Raw genomic sequence first — 14,942 nt, 5'->3', positions numbered from 1 at the left:
CAATCCCCCCTCTCCATCTCTATACCTACCTATCTCTCTCTCTCTCTCTCTCTCTCTCTCTCTCTCTCTCTCTCTCTCTCTCTCTCTCTCTGTCTACCACTCTATCTCTACACCAATCTAGCCTTGCCTGACCTAGCCCAGCCAGAACTAGCCTTGTCTAGCCTAGCACGGCCCAGCACAGCCTGACCTAGCCTAGCCTGAACTAGCCTTGTCTAGCCTAGCCTAGCCCAGCACAGCCTGACCTAGCCTAGCCTGAACTAGCCTTGTCTAGCCTAGCCTAGCCCAGCACAGCCTGACCTAGCCTAGCCTGAACTAGCCTTGTCTAGCTTAGCCTAGCCCAGCACAGCCTGACCTAGCCTAGCCTGAACTAGCCTTGTCTAGCTTAGCCTAGCCCAGCACAGCCTGACCTAGCCTAGCCTGAACTAGCCTTGTCTAGCTTAGCCTAGCCCAGCACAGCCTGAACTAGCCCTGCCTGACCTATCCTCGCCCAGCCCAGCCAGCCTAACCTAGCATAGCCTATTTTAGCCCAGCCTACCCCCAGGGATCCTGCTTAACAGAACAGTCACACCTCAAACCACAGCGGGGCTGACGGAATAGCAAGATACAGAATAGAATCAAGTTCACATCACTTCATTTGGTCGAAGGAAAAGCAGACGGCTGGGAGGACTTGATGTGGCTGCATACCTCTCTCTCAGCTCTCATAGTTTAAATAACACACAGCTTCCTGCTTCCTGCCTTCTCTGGAGCTGTCAGGTGGACAGCAGACCGTGGAGACAGTTCATTTGTTAAGTGTTGTCTCTTCATTGCGGCTGGCCCTGTGTTTAATAACAGGCTGGCCCTGTGTTTAATAACGGGATGGCCTGTTGGCCTGTGTGCTGGCAGGGGATTGATCATGTGTGGGGGCAGCCAGATGGATAGGCCTGACAAGGACTTAAGCCCGGCGCGAGGGTGCCATTAATCCTTCATCGGGATGCTTCATCTGTTTCTTCCCACTCTCTTGGGCCCTCCGTCCAGGGGAGGGGCCTCCTCAGGCTGGGGGAGGGGCCTATTGAGACAGGGGGAGGGGCTTCTTCCATCATTTACATTTAGTCATTTAGCAGACGCTCTTATCCACAGCGACTTACAGTAAGTACAGGGACATTCCCCCCGAGGCAAGTAGGGTGAAGTGCCTTGCCCAAGGACACAACGTCATTTGGCACGGCCGGGATGGGGACCCTCATGAGGAGGAGCCTCTTGAGTCAAGGGGGAGGGGCCATGCTGGTCAAGGGGGGGGGGGCTTTTTCTGGTGAACGGTCTATTCTATCTTTAACTCATTCACATGTATGTGTTACTGCTGTAACCTATATAGTATTCTGATTACAGTGAGGGGTCTGTGATGTGGCCATAAGTTTTGGCAATGACAAATGTTGTGTTAATGGTTCAGTATTTGAGGAAAGAGTTTTCACATGTTTCTATAGAATACTGGAATACAATAAGGCACATTTCATATTTTTTTTAGCTTTTTGGGGGGAACATTTTCAATATTTGCAAATAATCCCCTCTTTTACGGCAGTCAATCTGCTCTTAAAATCCAATCCGAACTAGAGAGGGTACAATTTCTGGGGAAATTGTAGGGTGTGCTTGCTTTCGTCGGTTGCACAGGGGTCCGTTTTTGAATGACATTTTTACAACTGATATTTCTGTATATTTTATATAAAAATGCATACTTATTATTTATAAAGATTACATAGATTTAAAAGCTTCTTTTTTGCTGCTCATTTACAACTGAAAATATGAGTGAAGTGTAGAATGAAATAGATGTCTTCTCATTTCCCCTGCAAGAGGCAGCCTCATCGTTGAATCAAAACGAATAATTATGGCAGACCGGTCTAAAAATTGACCTAATCTCTATGACTTAAACGTCATTTTAAGTTTTTCCCTTCTCATGATATTTTCAGGCATTTAGCCTACTCATTGCATTCATTCATTAATAAAGAACCCCCTTTGAAGATTATTCTACGACGTTACCCGGCAGTAGAAGATGGAATCGCGATTCAAACAGTACCATCTGCTAACTGAAAATATGCCCCCCAAAACGTAAATAAGCTTGACATTTATTTAGTGGAAAATCGCTCATTCATAAAAAGCTCACTGGTAGCGATCATTGTCAGTAACAACGCCAAGTGCGATATAGCCCTGTGTGGAGAAGCTGACCCGGTAAATTGTACTACTACAGTACAGTACTAGACTACTGCTGTGTTCGTCTTGGTAGCGATTGCGTTGGTTGAATTGGATTTAACGTTCCGTTGTACGGTTTAGGCTGAAATTAATTATTTTCATGAACAGATGGACAACGTTTAGGCTGTGGCAATGAAGTTCAGGTTAGTAGTTAGACTTTTGATTTAAGTAAGGGGAGTGCCGAACATGTTCTGTTGCCGTTTGACTTTCTAAACAGCTGTGTAGATGTTTTTGTAGTGTCTCGCGTAGGCTACAGCGTTGCAGTGAGCTACACTGGTTTGAAACGACAGGTAATGATAATTTCACCCACAAATCGTTTACTTGTAATCTAATGTCATAATAAATCCTACAACGAAAACGTATTTGTGAGGAATGTTTATTTTAACGATTGAAAACAGATGCATCATAGACCACTGTAGTATGTGTTGCCCGGGCAACAGAGGCTAATGTCATGATGCTAATACTTCAGTGAAATAGTAAACTACTGTTTCCGAAAGTAGATGTACTTCCTTAATAATATCAGCTTATATTGTACATTACACATCACAATTGTGTGTCATATCACAAAGTAAAATTAGTAAATAGTTATCACCCTGGCCTCTTTGCTTGTGGCGTTTCTGCAGCTGCCTTGCAGTAAAGTAGTTAGCTTAGCTATCTCCCAGAAGTTAACGAGCTGCTAAACTAATGTTCTGCTAGAGGTAGTCACGCGTGTTTTCGTGACGTTAGTGACGTAGTGACGTTAGTAACGTCAGTGACTGTGGCTAGCAAATTAGCCACCGTTAGCTTCACTTTTCGCCACAAAAACTTAACCTAAGCCTAAACCATGCAACGGAACGTAAATCCCAATACAAGCAACTCAATCGGTACCAAGACGAAACTTTTGACACCTAGGTTGTCTATGTAGGCCAAATATTGACTGAGTTTTAGGGGGGCAAAAAGAATAATAAAAATAATAATATATATGTGAGAGAACAAAGGTTGTGCCCTTGCCGAAGGCAAAGCACACCCAATGATAGTGATTTCACCTGTCTAGAAATAGTTCACACTTTCCCCTGTGCTGATGATATGACTTACTGAAATCATGTTAGCAGTTATTTTATGCCAAGGCCAAAAGCAAGCTTTGCAAACACAAAATGTATGTCGCTCCCAATACTTTTGGCCACGGCTGTAATATCTGCCTGATTGAATAATGCAATCTGTTGACAGACTTGTAGGCTGACATTAACATCTGTTGGCTAAATGTTTTTCCCTATGCACTATAAACATTGTCCTGTGACCTTCATGCCTCAGCTTGTCTACCACCACTGTGTGTCTGAACGGGTCTATTGAAATGTTTTCCGTTGAGGTGTTTGTTAACAGCTGGTTGTGTCATACTTATTAACCCAGAACCTGAACTGATAATCACACCGTTCTATGGGAGAAAAAAAAAGAAGTTTCTTCTCAAGTGTTTGTCTGGTTCGACTTCAGAAGGAATCAAACAACTGCAAGTCTCTCCAAATAAACCGTTTTTTAAGGTGATAACATGTCATGCCAGTCTCCTGAAAGCTGTCTGTGTTGGGCTGTGTTGAGCTGGTAAACAGCAGCTTGTGTAAGCTGAAAGTGTGTGGTATCTCCTGTGTGTGTCAGTTAGTGTGTGTGTATCCTGTGTGTGTCAGTTAGTGTGTGTGTATCCTGAGCAGAGGGTGGTTGTCAGCGCAGCAGGTCTACTTCACAGAAGAAATGACTCAGTCTTTTCTGAAACGGTAATCCAATTAAACATACTCTTCTCCTCATCCTAAACCTAGTGGACGATTTACTGTAAAACTATCATCCCTTCACCACACTGAGTGTGTTTACTTTATACGGACGGAATAACAGCACCCGTTTGAGGTACAGTCGTGGCCATAGGTTTTGGCAATGACAAATGTTGTGTTTTGCAAAGTTTGCTGGTTCAGTATTTGAGGATAGAGTTTTCACATGTTTCTATAGAATACTGGAATACAATAAGGCACATATAATATATTTTTAAGCTTTTTTGGGGCGGACATTTTCAATATATGCAAATAGTCCCCTCTTTTACATCAATTAATCTGCTCTTAAAATCCAATCAGAATGATAGTGATTTCACCTGGCTAGAACTAGTTCACACTTTCCCCTGTGCTGATGATATGACTTACTGAAATTATGTTAGCAGTTATTTTATGCCAAGTCCCAGCAAGCTTTGCAAACACAAAATGTACGTCGCCACGGCTGTACATTTCATGTGATATTGTTCCACAGTGTGATTTGTCTCCAGCTCCTTGATAGGCTGTTTTCCACAGTGTGATTTGTCTCCAGCTCCTTGATAGGCTGTTTTCCACAGTGTGATTTGTCTCCAGCTCCTTGATAGGCTGTTTTCCACAGTGTGATTTGTCTCCGGCTCCTTGATAGGCTGTTTTCTGCTTGTCTGATTGGTTGTTGTGAGCTCTGGTATGGTGACTGTGCTGTGGTTGGGTTTGTTGAAGCTGACCTGATAGAATAACAGGCAGTCAGACAGTCAGACAGTCAGACAGTCAGACAGACAGACAGACAGACAGACAGACAGAGACAGGCAGATCCCTCACTGAATTGCTCCTCCCAACGTTTCATCAATTGTTCTGTCTTAGGGTTGAGGTTGGTTACAGGTGCTGATTTGTGAAGCCCTCTGTGACATCGCTTGTGAAAAGGGCTGTACAAGTTTTATTTGATTAGAAGTGTGTTTCTCTTGTTCCTGCTGTGGTCGAGGAGTGCACTGATCGTGTCTCCGGCAGCTCCACTCTGATCTCCCTGGTAACCGTCTGAGAGCGATGGAGCAGGTCCTGCATTAGAGGAAGGTCAGAAGAGGAAGTGAGGACATTTTGTTTTCTTCTCCCTCTTAATTTGTGATGAAGCCGGACCCGAGGGTCGTGCCTGGGTGGACAGAGAAGCTTGTTTCCTGGCCGGGGTTGGCGGGGGGGGTTTGGAGGAGAAACTGCCCATGGTAACAGGTCTGTCGGGAAATAACATTTTGATTCGACATTAATACAACCGAACGATCTCAGAGACAGCCCTGCCAGCTTTCCCCTCTCCCTCCTTCTCTTCTATCTTCTCTCTTTCTTCTCTATTCTGTCTCTTGTCTCTCTCCCTTTTCTCTCCTCTGTATTTTCTCCTTTCTCTTCACTCTCTTCATTCTATTCTCTTCCTCCTCAAGCTCCTCTTTTCTTATTCTCTCTCCTCCTTGTTCTCTCTTTTTTCGTCCCCCTCTCCTCTCTCCTCTCCTCCCTGTTCTCCCCTCTCCCTCTCATCTCCAGTGTCTCCTGTGTGGTGTTGTTGAGCAGGATGACTGGAGGTTGTCACGTCGAGCTGATCTCTGCTCACACCCAGATGGCCTGAACCCTCCTCACAGCCCTGTCACCTGTAGCTGGCTGGACCGGGCTCCCACAATGCCTGATTGGATGAGTCATTCCCCCCCCCCACCCCCGCCCCCTTTCCCTCGAGCATGTGTGAAGCCCTCTTTAATAAGCGGTTTTACAGAGGGCTTTACAAATACAATATGATTCTTCCTGCCACAGAACCCTGTGGGGCTCCTGAAGAGGTTTGTGTCTGCAGCTGATCAGTAGGACCAGAGTTTAATGATCCGCGCCCGGGTGCCGTGAAATGGTCGCGTTTCCAGGGTTCCCCATCGGTGCGGATAAGAGCAGACACTGCGTAAGAGCTGGCAAGATGCTTTTTGATAGGACAGTACAGCTGTCAATCAGATCATACACAGTTGAAGAAGGCATGTTACCTGTAAGGTATTTCATGGAGAAGAGTTATTAATGGTTGTCTATATTTTTGGGATACAGTGTTGAGAAAATACCATTAATATTCAATTTCTGTTGCTGAAATGACCTAGTTTCTTGTACATATAACATTTTTGGGTTGTGGTTTTGTGCCTCTTAATAAATTGGCAGATTTCTCCTGAACCTTGACTTTCTCTCCACTTTATTGTACTGTTTTTGCATAATGATAGAAAACAAACCTTTTAGAGATTGTTTTTGAGAAGCGCAAGGTTTAATATTCTCCATCTCAAGACTCATGACTGACAGTGTTGAAGCATCTTCCCCTGAACTGATTTCATAAATAAACTCGAAGGGGAAATATTACTCTTTTATTTATTAATTAATGTTTGTCGCTCGTCAACAATCTATTCATAAATGTGACAGCAACTTAAAGGGATTATAATTGCTTGTGTTAAAAGAGAAATAAGCTTGTGTGAAGGATGTGCCTCCAGTAGGTCTATACTCTGTCTTTGGAGACGGATGCTGTAAACTCTGATGTTTTATTTATAGATGGCCTCCATTCTGGAGACGAACGATGTGTCATCTGTTCTCTGTCTTCACGCTAATAGCAACATGCTAATGGCACAGCAGTCTTACTGGGAGGCTAATAGCATTTGACATGTGTTAGTTAATTGGACAAATATTTAGTCTTCCCTCTGTATCTGCTGACAGCTTGTCCAAATAGAGACTTTCTCACAAACCTGATGGTAATTCAATTACCGCAGTTTTAAATACACAGGTCAAATATTAAATATGTTTTTGTGCGGAGGGAATGTGTTTTTGTACATGGGAATCCTTATTTAATATAAGCATTATTATGATGATTATTATTATAGTGTTACATCAATCATTGATTTCATACAATTAAAACCAATCAAAGAATGTCAATTTTTTTTTCAGATTTATTCACATATAGTACAAACCTCAAAGTACTGGCATTTGACGTGTAGATATTCACAAGATATGTTGCATACTTGTCAGTTCAGGTTGGTGGTGAAACAACCTTGATGTATTCCTTTCTGCTTGTCTGCACTTAAAATAATAACAATGTATTCATTTAGCAGATGCTTTAAGCGACACTCTCTGTCTCCTGGACGAGTCCCCTCACCAGGGTCGTGCCCAGGCCCCTGACCTCCCCACCCGTGGTGCATGCTGGGACTGGGTGCGAGAGGCTGGGACCTTGACTGGAGGGTTCTGGAGACCTGGGTGGACCACTGATTAGACCCAGCATGGTCCTGGCTCCTGCCCCGACCTCCAGTCCCAGCCTCCTGCCCCAGCCTCCAGTCCCAGCCTCCTGCCCCGACCTCCAGTCCCAGCCTCCAGTCCCAGCCTCCAGCCCCAGCCTCCAGTCCCAGCCTCCTGCCCCAGCCTCCAGTCCCAGCCTCCTGCCCCAGCCTCCAGCCCCAGCCTCCAGCCCCAGCCTCCTGCCCCGACCTCCAGTCCCAGCCTCCTGCCCCAGCCTCCAGTCCCAGCCTCCTGCCCCGACCTCCAGTCCCAGCCTCCAGCCCCAGCCTCCAGTCCCAGCCTCCTGCCCCAGCCTCCAGTCCCAGCCTCCTGCCCCAGCCTCCAGTCCCAGCCTCCTGCCCCAGCCTCCAGCCCCAGCCTCCTTCCCCAGCCTCCAGTCCCAGTCCCAGCCTCCAGTCCCAGCCTCCAGTCCCAGCCTCCTGCCCCAGCCTCCTGCCCCAGCCTCCTGCCCCAGCCTCCAGTCCCAGCCTCCAGTCCCAGCCTCCAGTCCCAGCCTCCTGCCCCAGCCTCCAGTCCCAGCCTCCTGCCCCAGCCTCCAGTCCCAGCCTCCTGCCCCAGCCTCCAGTCCCAGCCTCCTGCCCCAGCCTCCAGTCCCAGCGCCAGCCCAGGCTTCGACCCCCCCCAACCTCAGGCCCAGCTTCCAGCCCCAACGTCTTTCCCTAACAGCCCAGTCTCCAGCCTCTATCCATAACCTCAGCTCCAGCCCCAACCTCTTTCCCTAACAGCCCAGTCTCATCCCTGATTCTGAAGGAGTGATTCTCCTCCTTCAGGGACTTTCAATCAGCCTCTCTCAGCTAACCCCGCCCACTCCCTCTCTGCCTGAACAAGTCTGAATATGCTATTTAAAGCAATTCCAACTTCTGAAATTAACTTTGACCTGAGGGCTTTCTCCTCTGTTTTCACTAATCAAACCAAGGGCAGAGACCCTACCTGTTTAGGCATCATTGAGTTTCTGTTCCAAAAACCACTCAATTGGTCATTGTTGTCTGGCCTTTTGTGGGTACGTGAACGGCACCTTATTGATTGGAAGCAAAATGTTTTTTTAACCTGTTTACGCTCCTGTTTCGCCCGCGAGACAAAAATGCTGCCTCCCCCTTCCTCAGTTACGACGCACTAAATTCTAAAAAATATATTTTTTAGACGCTACACATGTTATACATCGTTGGAAAGCTACGATTCTTGTGCTTCCATTGAAATAAACCAATTCAAGATCAAGTCGCAATAGCAAGCAAAGTCAACGTCTTTTTCCGGTGAACATTCCTTCAACAATGCCAAAGAAAAAAGTTGTACTCACCCTAAGTTGTTCAAATAGGTCCAGGTGTGCAAATCATGCCATCAAAACTTGATCTGCGTAAGTCCCAAGGGTTCAAAGTATCTAACCATGTAAAGTAATTCGTCCAAATACAATGTTTTACGTTCATGAATAGCCATTATCCTTTGTTTCATTATGCAAGTTAGCCGACGGAAGAAACAACTTGTTCACATAAAAGTGTTATTTTCTCCGATTTATCAACGGAGTATTTACAAAATGAAGGTCTCAAAATGTCCGTTGAACCCTCCCCTTTTGATTGACACCTTGTTCGACCCAATAGGAGCTTCCATGCCCCGTTGACAGCCCTCTAAAGCCAACTAGGTCTGTGCGTCCTGCCCCCCCCCGCCCCCCCCCCCCACACTCGTTCTAAACAAATTTCTCGAACTGGCTTCGACTGGCTCTGAAATTAGCTCGTTAGCCTTGTAGCTGACAGCTAGCTGAAAATGCCAATACCTCATTTGTATGCGTCTGTGGAGCCTTCAAAATAACAGTCGATTGCGCAATATGGTTGACAGAATCAGTGTTCTTTGTGCGCCAATCCTTGGAATCAGATAAAGCACTCCAATGTGTTCATGCTTCAGTTTTTGTGTTTCAGTATTACTAATTAGGGATTTAGCTATTATATATGATATTTCTAAGTACCAGAGATGGGCCAGAGATAACAATTATGAAAAATAATACCTTTTTATTTGACCTTGACCTTGGTTACAAAGGGTCATTTTGGAGTCTCCAAAAGACCCTTTTAGAAAATTCCTGGATGTACTCTTATAAAAACATGTGTCAAATATGAATATATTGTGGTATTATGTTTGACTTTTGATTTGAATTGGGTAAGGCTTCAACCTGTGGTCCAATTTAGTCTTCCAGATAATACCTACCACCTCTAGGCCTCTTCAGGCCTCTGTTTTCAAAACAAAATCTAGGCGGAAATAGAAATTTTCACTTTCCTTGTGTTCAAGCTTCTATTACTCAACACTAGAAGGACTGACAGGGGTCCTGACAACAGGGGACATAACTTCAGAGTGTCAGCTTTCAAAAGAGATCATTTACATGCATGTACTCCAAATGGTTCAAGAACAGCTTCCAATTTACTTTGGGTATGCTGTTTAGGCGTTTTCAGGCAAATTTAACAGGAACATGAAAAGGTTAATGTTGTAGATGAGGTTTTGGGATTACGCTGCAGCGTGGAGTTGGAAGCACTTTTTCAATCTACTTTCATCCCGAGAACCCAAATTGAAAATCTTTACAGGTGTAATTAGAGCTGATCTAAAAGCACATTGAAACTTTCTCTACCTCGCCTCATCTTGCCGACCATGTATAAAAGATCCTAGCTGACAGGAGATTCATATCAAAACTACCGTTGTATTGATATTTGATCCAGTGAAAAAGAATAAAACAAATATATATATATATACTGTATAACGTGGGTAGATGTGATTGTTTTTTATTGTCCCTTTAAAAAAATCTATGGGTCTATGGGTGTAGCTGGTTCAACTCAGACCTCAGCGTAAACACAACCTGTCTGTGCCTTCAAGTTGTTTGCTTTTTGATGGTGTAGCTGTCTTTGTGTCTATGAAACACAAACACAGCTCTGTCCTGTCTCTACAGACGTGTTGGGTCTAGTCTAACAGTTCTCTCCTCTCCTCAGTGCACGTGAAGGCAGGGACCTGTGAGGTGATCGCTGCTCATCGATGCTGTAACAAGAACAAGATCGAGGAACGATCTCAGACCGTCAAGTGCTCCTGTTTTCCCGGACAGGTTGCCGGGACAACAAGGGCGGCGCCATCTTGTGTGGACGGTAAGCTGTGAGCAGGTCTTTTTATAAGCATCGTGAAGAAATGTAGTTCAGGGTTGTAGTTTTTTTGGGGGTGTCTCCAGTGTAACAGTGCTGATCAGAGTGTGTGTACTCCAGTGTAACAGTGCTGATCAGAGTGTGTGTACTCCAGTGTAACAGTGCTGATCAGAGTGTGTGTGCTCCAGTGTAACAGTGCTGATCAGAGTGTGTGTGCTTCAGTGTAACAGTGCTGATCAGAGTGTGTGTACTCCAGTGTACCAGTGCTGATCAGAGTGTGTGTGCTCCAGTGTAACAGTGCTGATCAGAGTGTGTGTGCTCCAGTGTACCAGTGCTGATCAGAGTGTGTGTGCTCCAGTGTACCAGTGCTGATCAGAGTGTGTGTGCTCCAGTGTAACAGTGCTGATCAGAGTGTGTGTGCTCCAGTGTACCAGTGCTGATCAGAGTGTGTGTGCTCCAGTGTAACAGTGCTGATCAGAGTGTGTGTGCTCCAGTGTACCAGTGCTGATCAGAGTGTGTGTGCTCCAGTGTAACAGTGCTGATCAGAGTGTGTGTGCTCCAGTGTACCAGTGCTGATCAGAGTGTTTGTACCCTGCAGCCTCCATCGTGGCCCAGCGCTGGTGGTGCCAGATGCAGCCCTGCATGCAGGGGGAGGAGTGCAAGGTCCTGCCAGACCAGAAGGGGTGGAGCTGCAGCACCGGCAGCAAGGTCAAGACCACCAAGGTGGGGCTCCGCCGTCGCTCTGACAACCGCGGCCACGACGATGACGTTTTTTTTTTTGTTACTCTCTCCCTCAGGGTCTCTCGTCCATCTCTCTCCTATTCCCATCTCTTCCTCCATCTTCTTCCTTCTCTTTCCCTCCATCTCTCTCTTTCCCTCCATCTCTCTCTCCTTCCATCTCTCCACCTCTCCCCCTCCTCTCTCATTATCCTGTCTCTCTCTCTCTCTCCTAAACTCCACTCCCAGCTCGAGCAGCAGCAGAAAGCATGGCAGTCCTCTACTTCTCTCACTAGCAGCACTGATGCAGATACTGCAGGTGTGCTGAGGCAGCCTGTCCTACTTCCACTTGGCAGCAGGATGAGAGAGAGGGAGAGAGAGAAAGACAGGCAGAGATAGGATGAGAGAGAGGGAGAGAGAGAAAGACAGGCAGAGATAGGATGAGAGAGAGGGAGAGAGAGAAAGACAGGCAGAGATAGGATGAGAGAGAGGGAGAGAGAGAAAGACAGGCAGAGATAGGATGAGAGAGAGGGAGAGAGAGAAAGACAGGCAGAGATAGGATGAGAGAGAGGGAGAGAGAGAAAGACAGGCAGAGATAGGATGAGAGAGAGGGAGAGAGAGAGAGGCTTGCGGTGGGGTCCTGTCTTTGAGATGTATGCGCATCTTGGATGGAACTTCAAAAGAATCACAGAGAAACAAAACAAAGGAGGAAAAACAAACAAACATACAAACAAGATGCCAAGATACCAGAGGGGAGGGGAGGGAAGAGGAGAGGGTGTACAGACACCAACCTGGTGAGATGATGACCCACCTTCCTCCGCCCTCCTCGCTTACTCCTCTCCTCCCCTCCTATATATTTTGTTATTTCAGAAGATGCTTTTGGGGGTGGGGGGGTGGGGGGGGGGGGGGGGGGGATGGGGGGGGGGGATGGGGGTGGGTGGTGGGGGGGTTACCGTTAGCGACCCAGAGAGGCGCAGTCCTGAATCTCCACCTCACGCCCTCGCTGTCCGGGGTCTCCATGGCGAGGGTTCTGGAGCGCTGCCACGGCAACGCGAAGATTAGACTGTGTGTCCCTGAACAGCGAGCACGGGAGCAGGAGATGGAGGAGGTCTGGGAGAGAGATCAGGAAATATAAGCCCCTCTCACCTTCGTCACCTGACACAGCTCTCTGTGGGTGCTGGGACAAAACAATTGAACCCCTGCCAGCTGTTAATTAGATTACACTAATAGGTGCAGATATTTCAAAATAGAAACTCAGGTGTGAGGTTTTGTGTGCATGAAAATGTTTGAAAATATGAATCTGTTCATGCGTGCACGTGTATGCAAATATTGGTGTGTGTGTGTGTGTTAACTTCATTCTTACCAGTTCAAGAAGTAGCATGATTTGTTGCGAAAGTTTCTTGTGTTCCACTTTTAAAGGGCAAAACTCCTAAAAAAGGACAACAGTCTTATTTATACAAGTACAGCATGTTGCTCTGCTGGCTTCCACTGGATTCATATTCTGGGAAGTACTTATGCCAGCAGAATGTCAGCCTGAATAATGTTCCTGGTGTTTTTAATGTAATAAACGAAACTACTGTACAAAAAATCCCATCTCTGCTTAGCCACATTATCTTGTGTGTTTGTGTGCGTGTGTGTGTGTGTGTGTGTGTGTGTGTGTGTGTGTGTGTGTGTGTGTGTGTGTGTGTGAGAAGTGAAGGAGAGTATTGTAGATGGAGACAGTGGTGGTAGAGTGGATGACTGTGGGTTCACACTGGGTTTAGACCAGTGACGGGCCAGAGAGAGAGAGAGCAGGAAGGAAGGCTGTCCAAACTCTGCTCTCCATGATGACCTGCTGCCGTTCAACTACACACACCCTGTGTGTCTGCATCTGATGAATCAACACATGAAACACAGACCAGGACTGGGACCCAGGGAGGCTGTGTGGAGATGCAGGATGCAGACCCTGGGAGGCTGTGTGGAGATGCAGGATGCAGACCCTGGGAGGCTGAGATGCAGGACTGGGACCCTGGGAGGCTGTGTGGAGATGCAAGATGCAGACCCTGGGAGGCTGTGTGGAGATGCAGGATGCAGACCCTGGGAGGCTGAGATGCAGGACTGGGACCCTGGGAGGCTGTGTGGAGATGCAGGACTGGGACCCTGGGAGGCTGTGTGGAGATGCAGGACTGGGACCCTGGGAGGCTGTGTGGAGATGCAGGATGCAGACCCTGGGAGGCTGTGTGGAGATGCAGGACTGGGACCCTGGGAGGCTGAGATGCAGACGGATCTCATCCCAGTCCAGAGAGACACGTTTAACTGAGCACCACAAGGCTGGTGTCCTGCGTCTAGCTGAGGCCTGGTCTGGGCCTGGGAAGCTCAGAGAAGCCTGTTCTCTGGATGATCTCCCTGGTTTTAAACACAGGTCTGACTGGGTGACAGTGGAGCTGGCAGCAGCTGTCGACCCCCAGCTGTTCAGGCGAGCTGCAATACTGGGAGGCAGCTTGGAGCTACATTACTAACTGCGTTAGTTACTGGGAATCTGAAACGAGATGGGTAGTTGTAGATTGATATAGGTTTTATTTCTAACCCTTAAACTTTCAGTATTAGTACTGGCATTAACTAGTATTGCCTAGATTTCTCCCTCTTCTTTTGGACGAGTCGTCCAATCAGAGCAGACTGGCCCGTGAGGCTCTCACCACGTTCTCTGTCATGATCAACCTTAATCGCATATTTAACCATGCATTAGTGGTGCCAAAACCTCCTGTCCAAAAGTCCTGTCGCTGTGGATCAAAGCATCTGCTAAACTAGCTAAACGTGAAAAGTAACATCTCGTTTTTCTATTCCAGGTCACGCGATAGTCCTCTACTCCTCTGTGGATCCTTGGTACCGGACGTCACGCTTCCTGTTCCTGCACAGAAACCTTGGGACTGCTGCATGTGATTGGTTGAGTGTTGATGACTGGTAGAAACCAGGGACCAATAAGGACAAACAAGAATAACAGAGACATTCCATTGATTGGATGCAAGGAGGAAATGGGCGGGCCTGGCAACACAAGCGAGCGCCTATCTTGAAGGATAACTGTTTAGAATCCATCCAACCTCGTGAGACATTCTCCTTCCAGAACGCTGTGTTTGTTTTCCCGCCTGGGCTGTTGAACCCGGACTTCAAGGTGTTGAATGAGAAAGGACATACTTTGGAATTACGCAAGATACACCCTTAAACGGAATCAAGTGAAAATCATTATGTGAAAATATTCCAGTATTAATTTTTCGTCCATTTGTTTGTCTGCCGATAGCCCAGTGACTGAACATCCCTGATATATCTGTGTTATTAAAGATCTGTTTATATCGTTTATAAGTTTTAATTCCTTTCGGCCTCAAGAAACTAATATCCCTTAGTTTAATTTTTCAAATGAGAAAACAATGATGTGTTTGGTTTTCGTGACCTCAGTTGGACCGCTGCTTTTTTAAAGGTTTGATACATTGAAAGAAGATTCGACAAGTGAATATAGAACAGCAAAAAGCAATGTGTAAAGATGTTTTGAGTGTTCGGAGTCTCACGGTCCAGTTAAAATGACATTACATTGGTCTCTAACTGTTATTGATATCTGTTTCTAAACCTGGTAACCACCCTTAATTACAAATGTCAGTATTATGTCAATAAACCTATCTCGATGGACACCTCTGGATGGGAACGTTGTGGTATTCTGTGACGGTCTTCTTTGGCATCTTTAACCCTTGTGTTATCTTCGGGTCATTCTGACCCATCAGTCATTGTGACCCACCGTCGTATTGCGACAGATTTACCGCATATAAAGACAAAGTGAAGCATTTTCTTTTAACCGTTGGGCTGTCTCAGACCCCCCACATTGCAAAGGTTAAAA

The 14,942-nt window shown here is 46.4% G+C and overlaps 1 protein-coding gene across 1 annotated transcript in view; it reads left to right on the top strand.

Moving 5' to 3' along the window:
• tafa3a (TAFA chemokine like family member 3a) overlaps positions 1-14,733 on the top strand; it is a 57,871-nt gene extending 43,138 nt beyond the window's left edge. Inside the window, exons 3-5 of the mRNA XM_062472089.1 lie at positions 10,220-10,369; positions 10,962-11,086; positions 13,906-14,733. Coding sequence (XP_062328073.1) covers positions 10,220-10,369; positions 10,962-11,086; positions 13,906-13,917 — 287 coding nt within the window. The 3' untranslated portion in view covers positions 13,918-14,733. The remainder of the gene's footprint in view (positions 1-10,219; positions 10,370-10,961; positions 11,087-13,905) is intronic.
• Positions 14,734-14,942: the final 209 nt, after the last annotated feature.

The sequence above is a fragment of the Osmerus eperlanus genome, chromosome 1 (genome assembly GCF_963692335.1).
Source record: "Osmerus eperlanus chromosome 1, fOsmEpe2.1, whole genome shotgun sequence".
In the NCBI taxonomy this organism is placed as follows: Eukaryota; Metazoa; Chordata; class Actinopteri; order Osmeriformes; family Osmeridae; genus Osmerus; species Osmerus eperlanus.
This window is presented reverse-complemented; position numbering and strand designations above follow the sequence as displayed.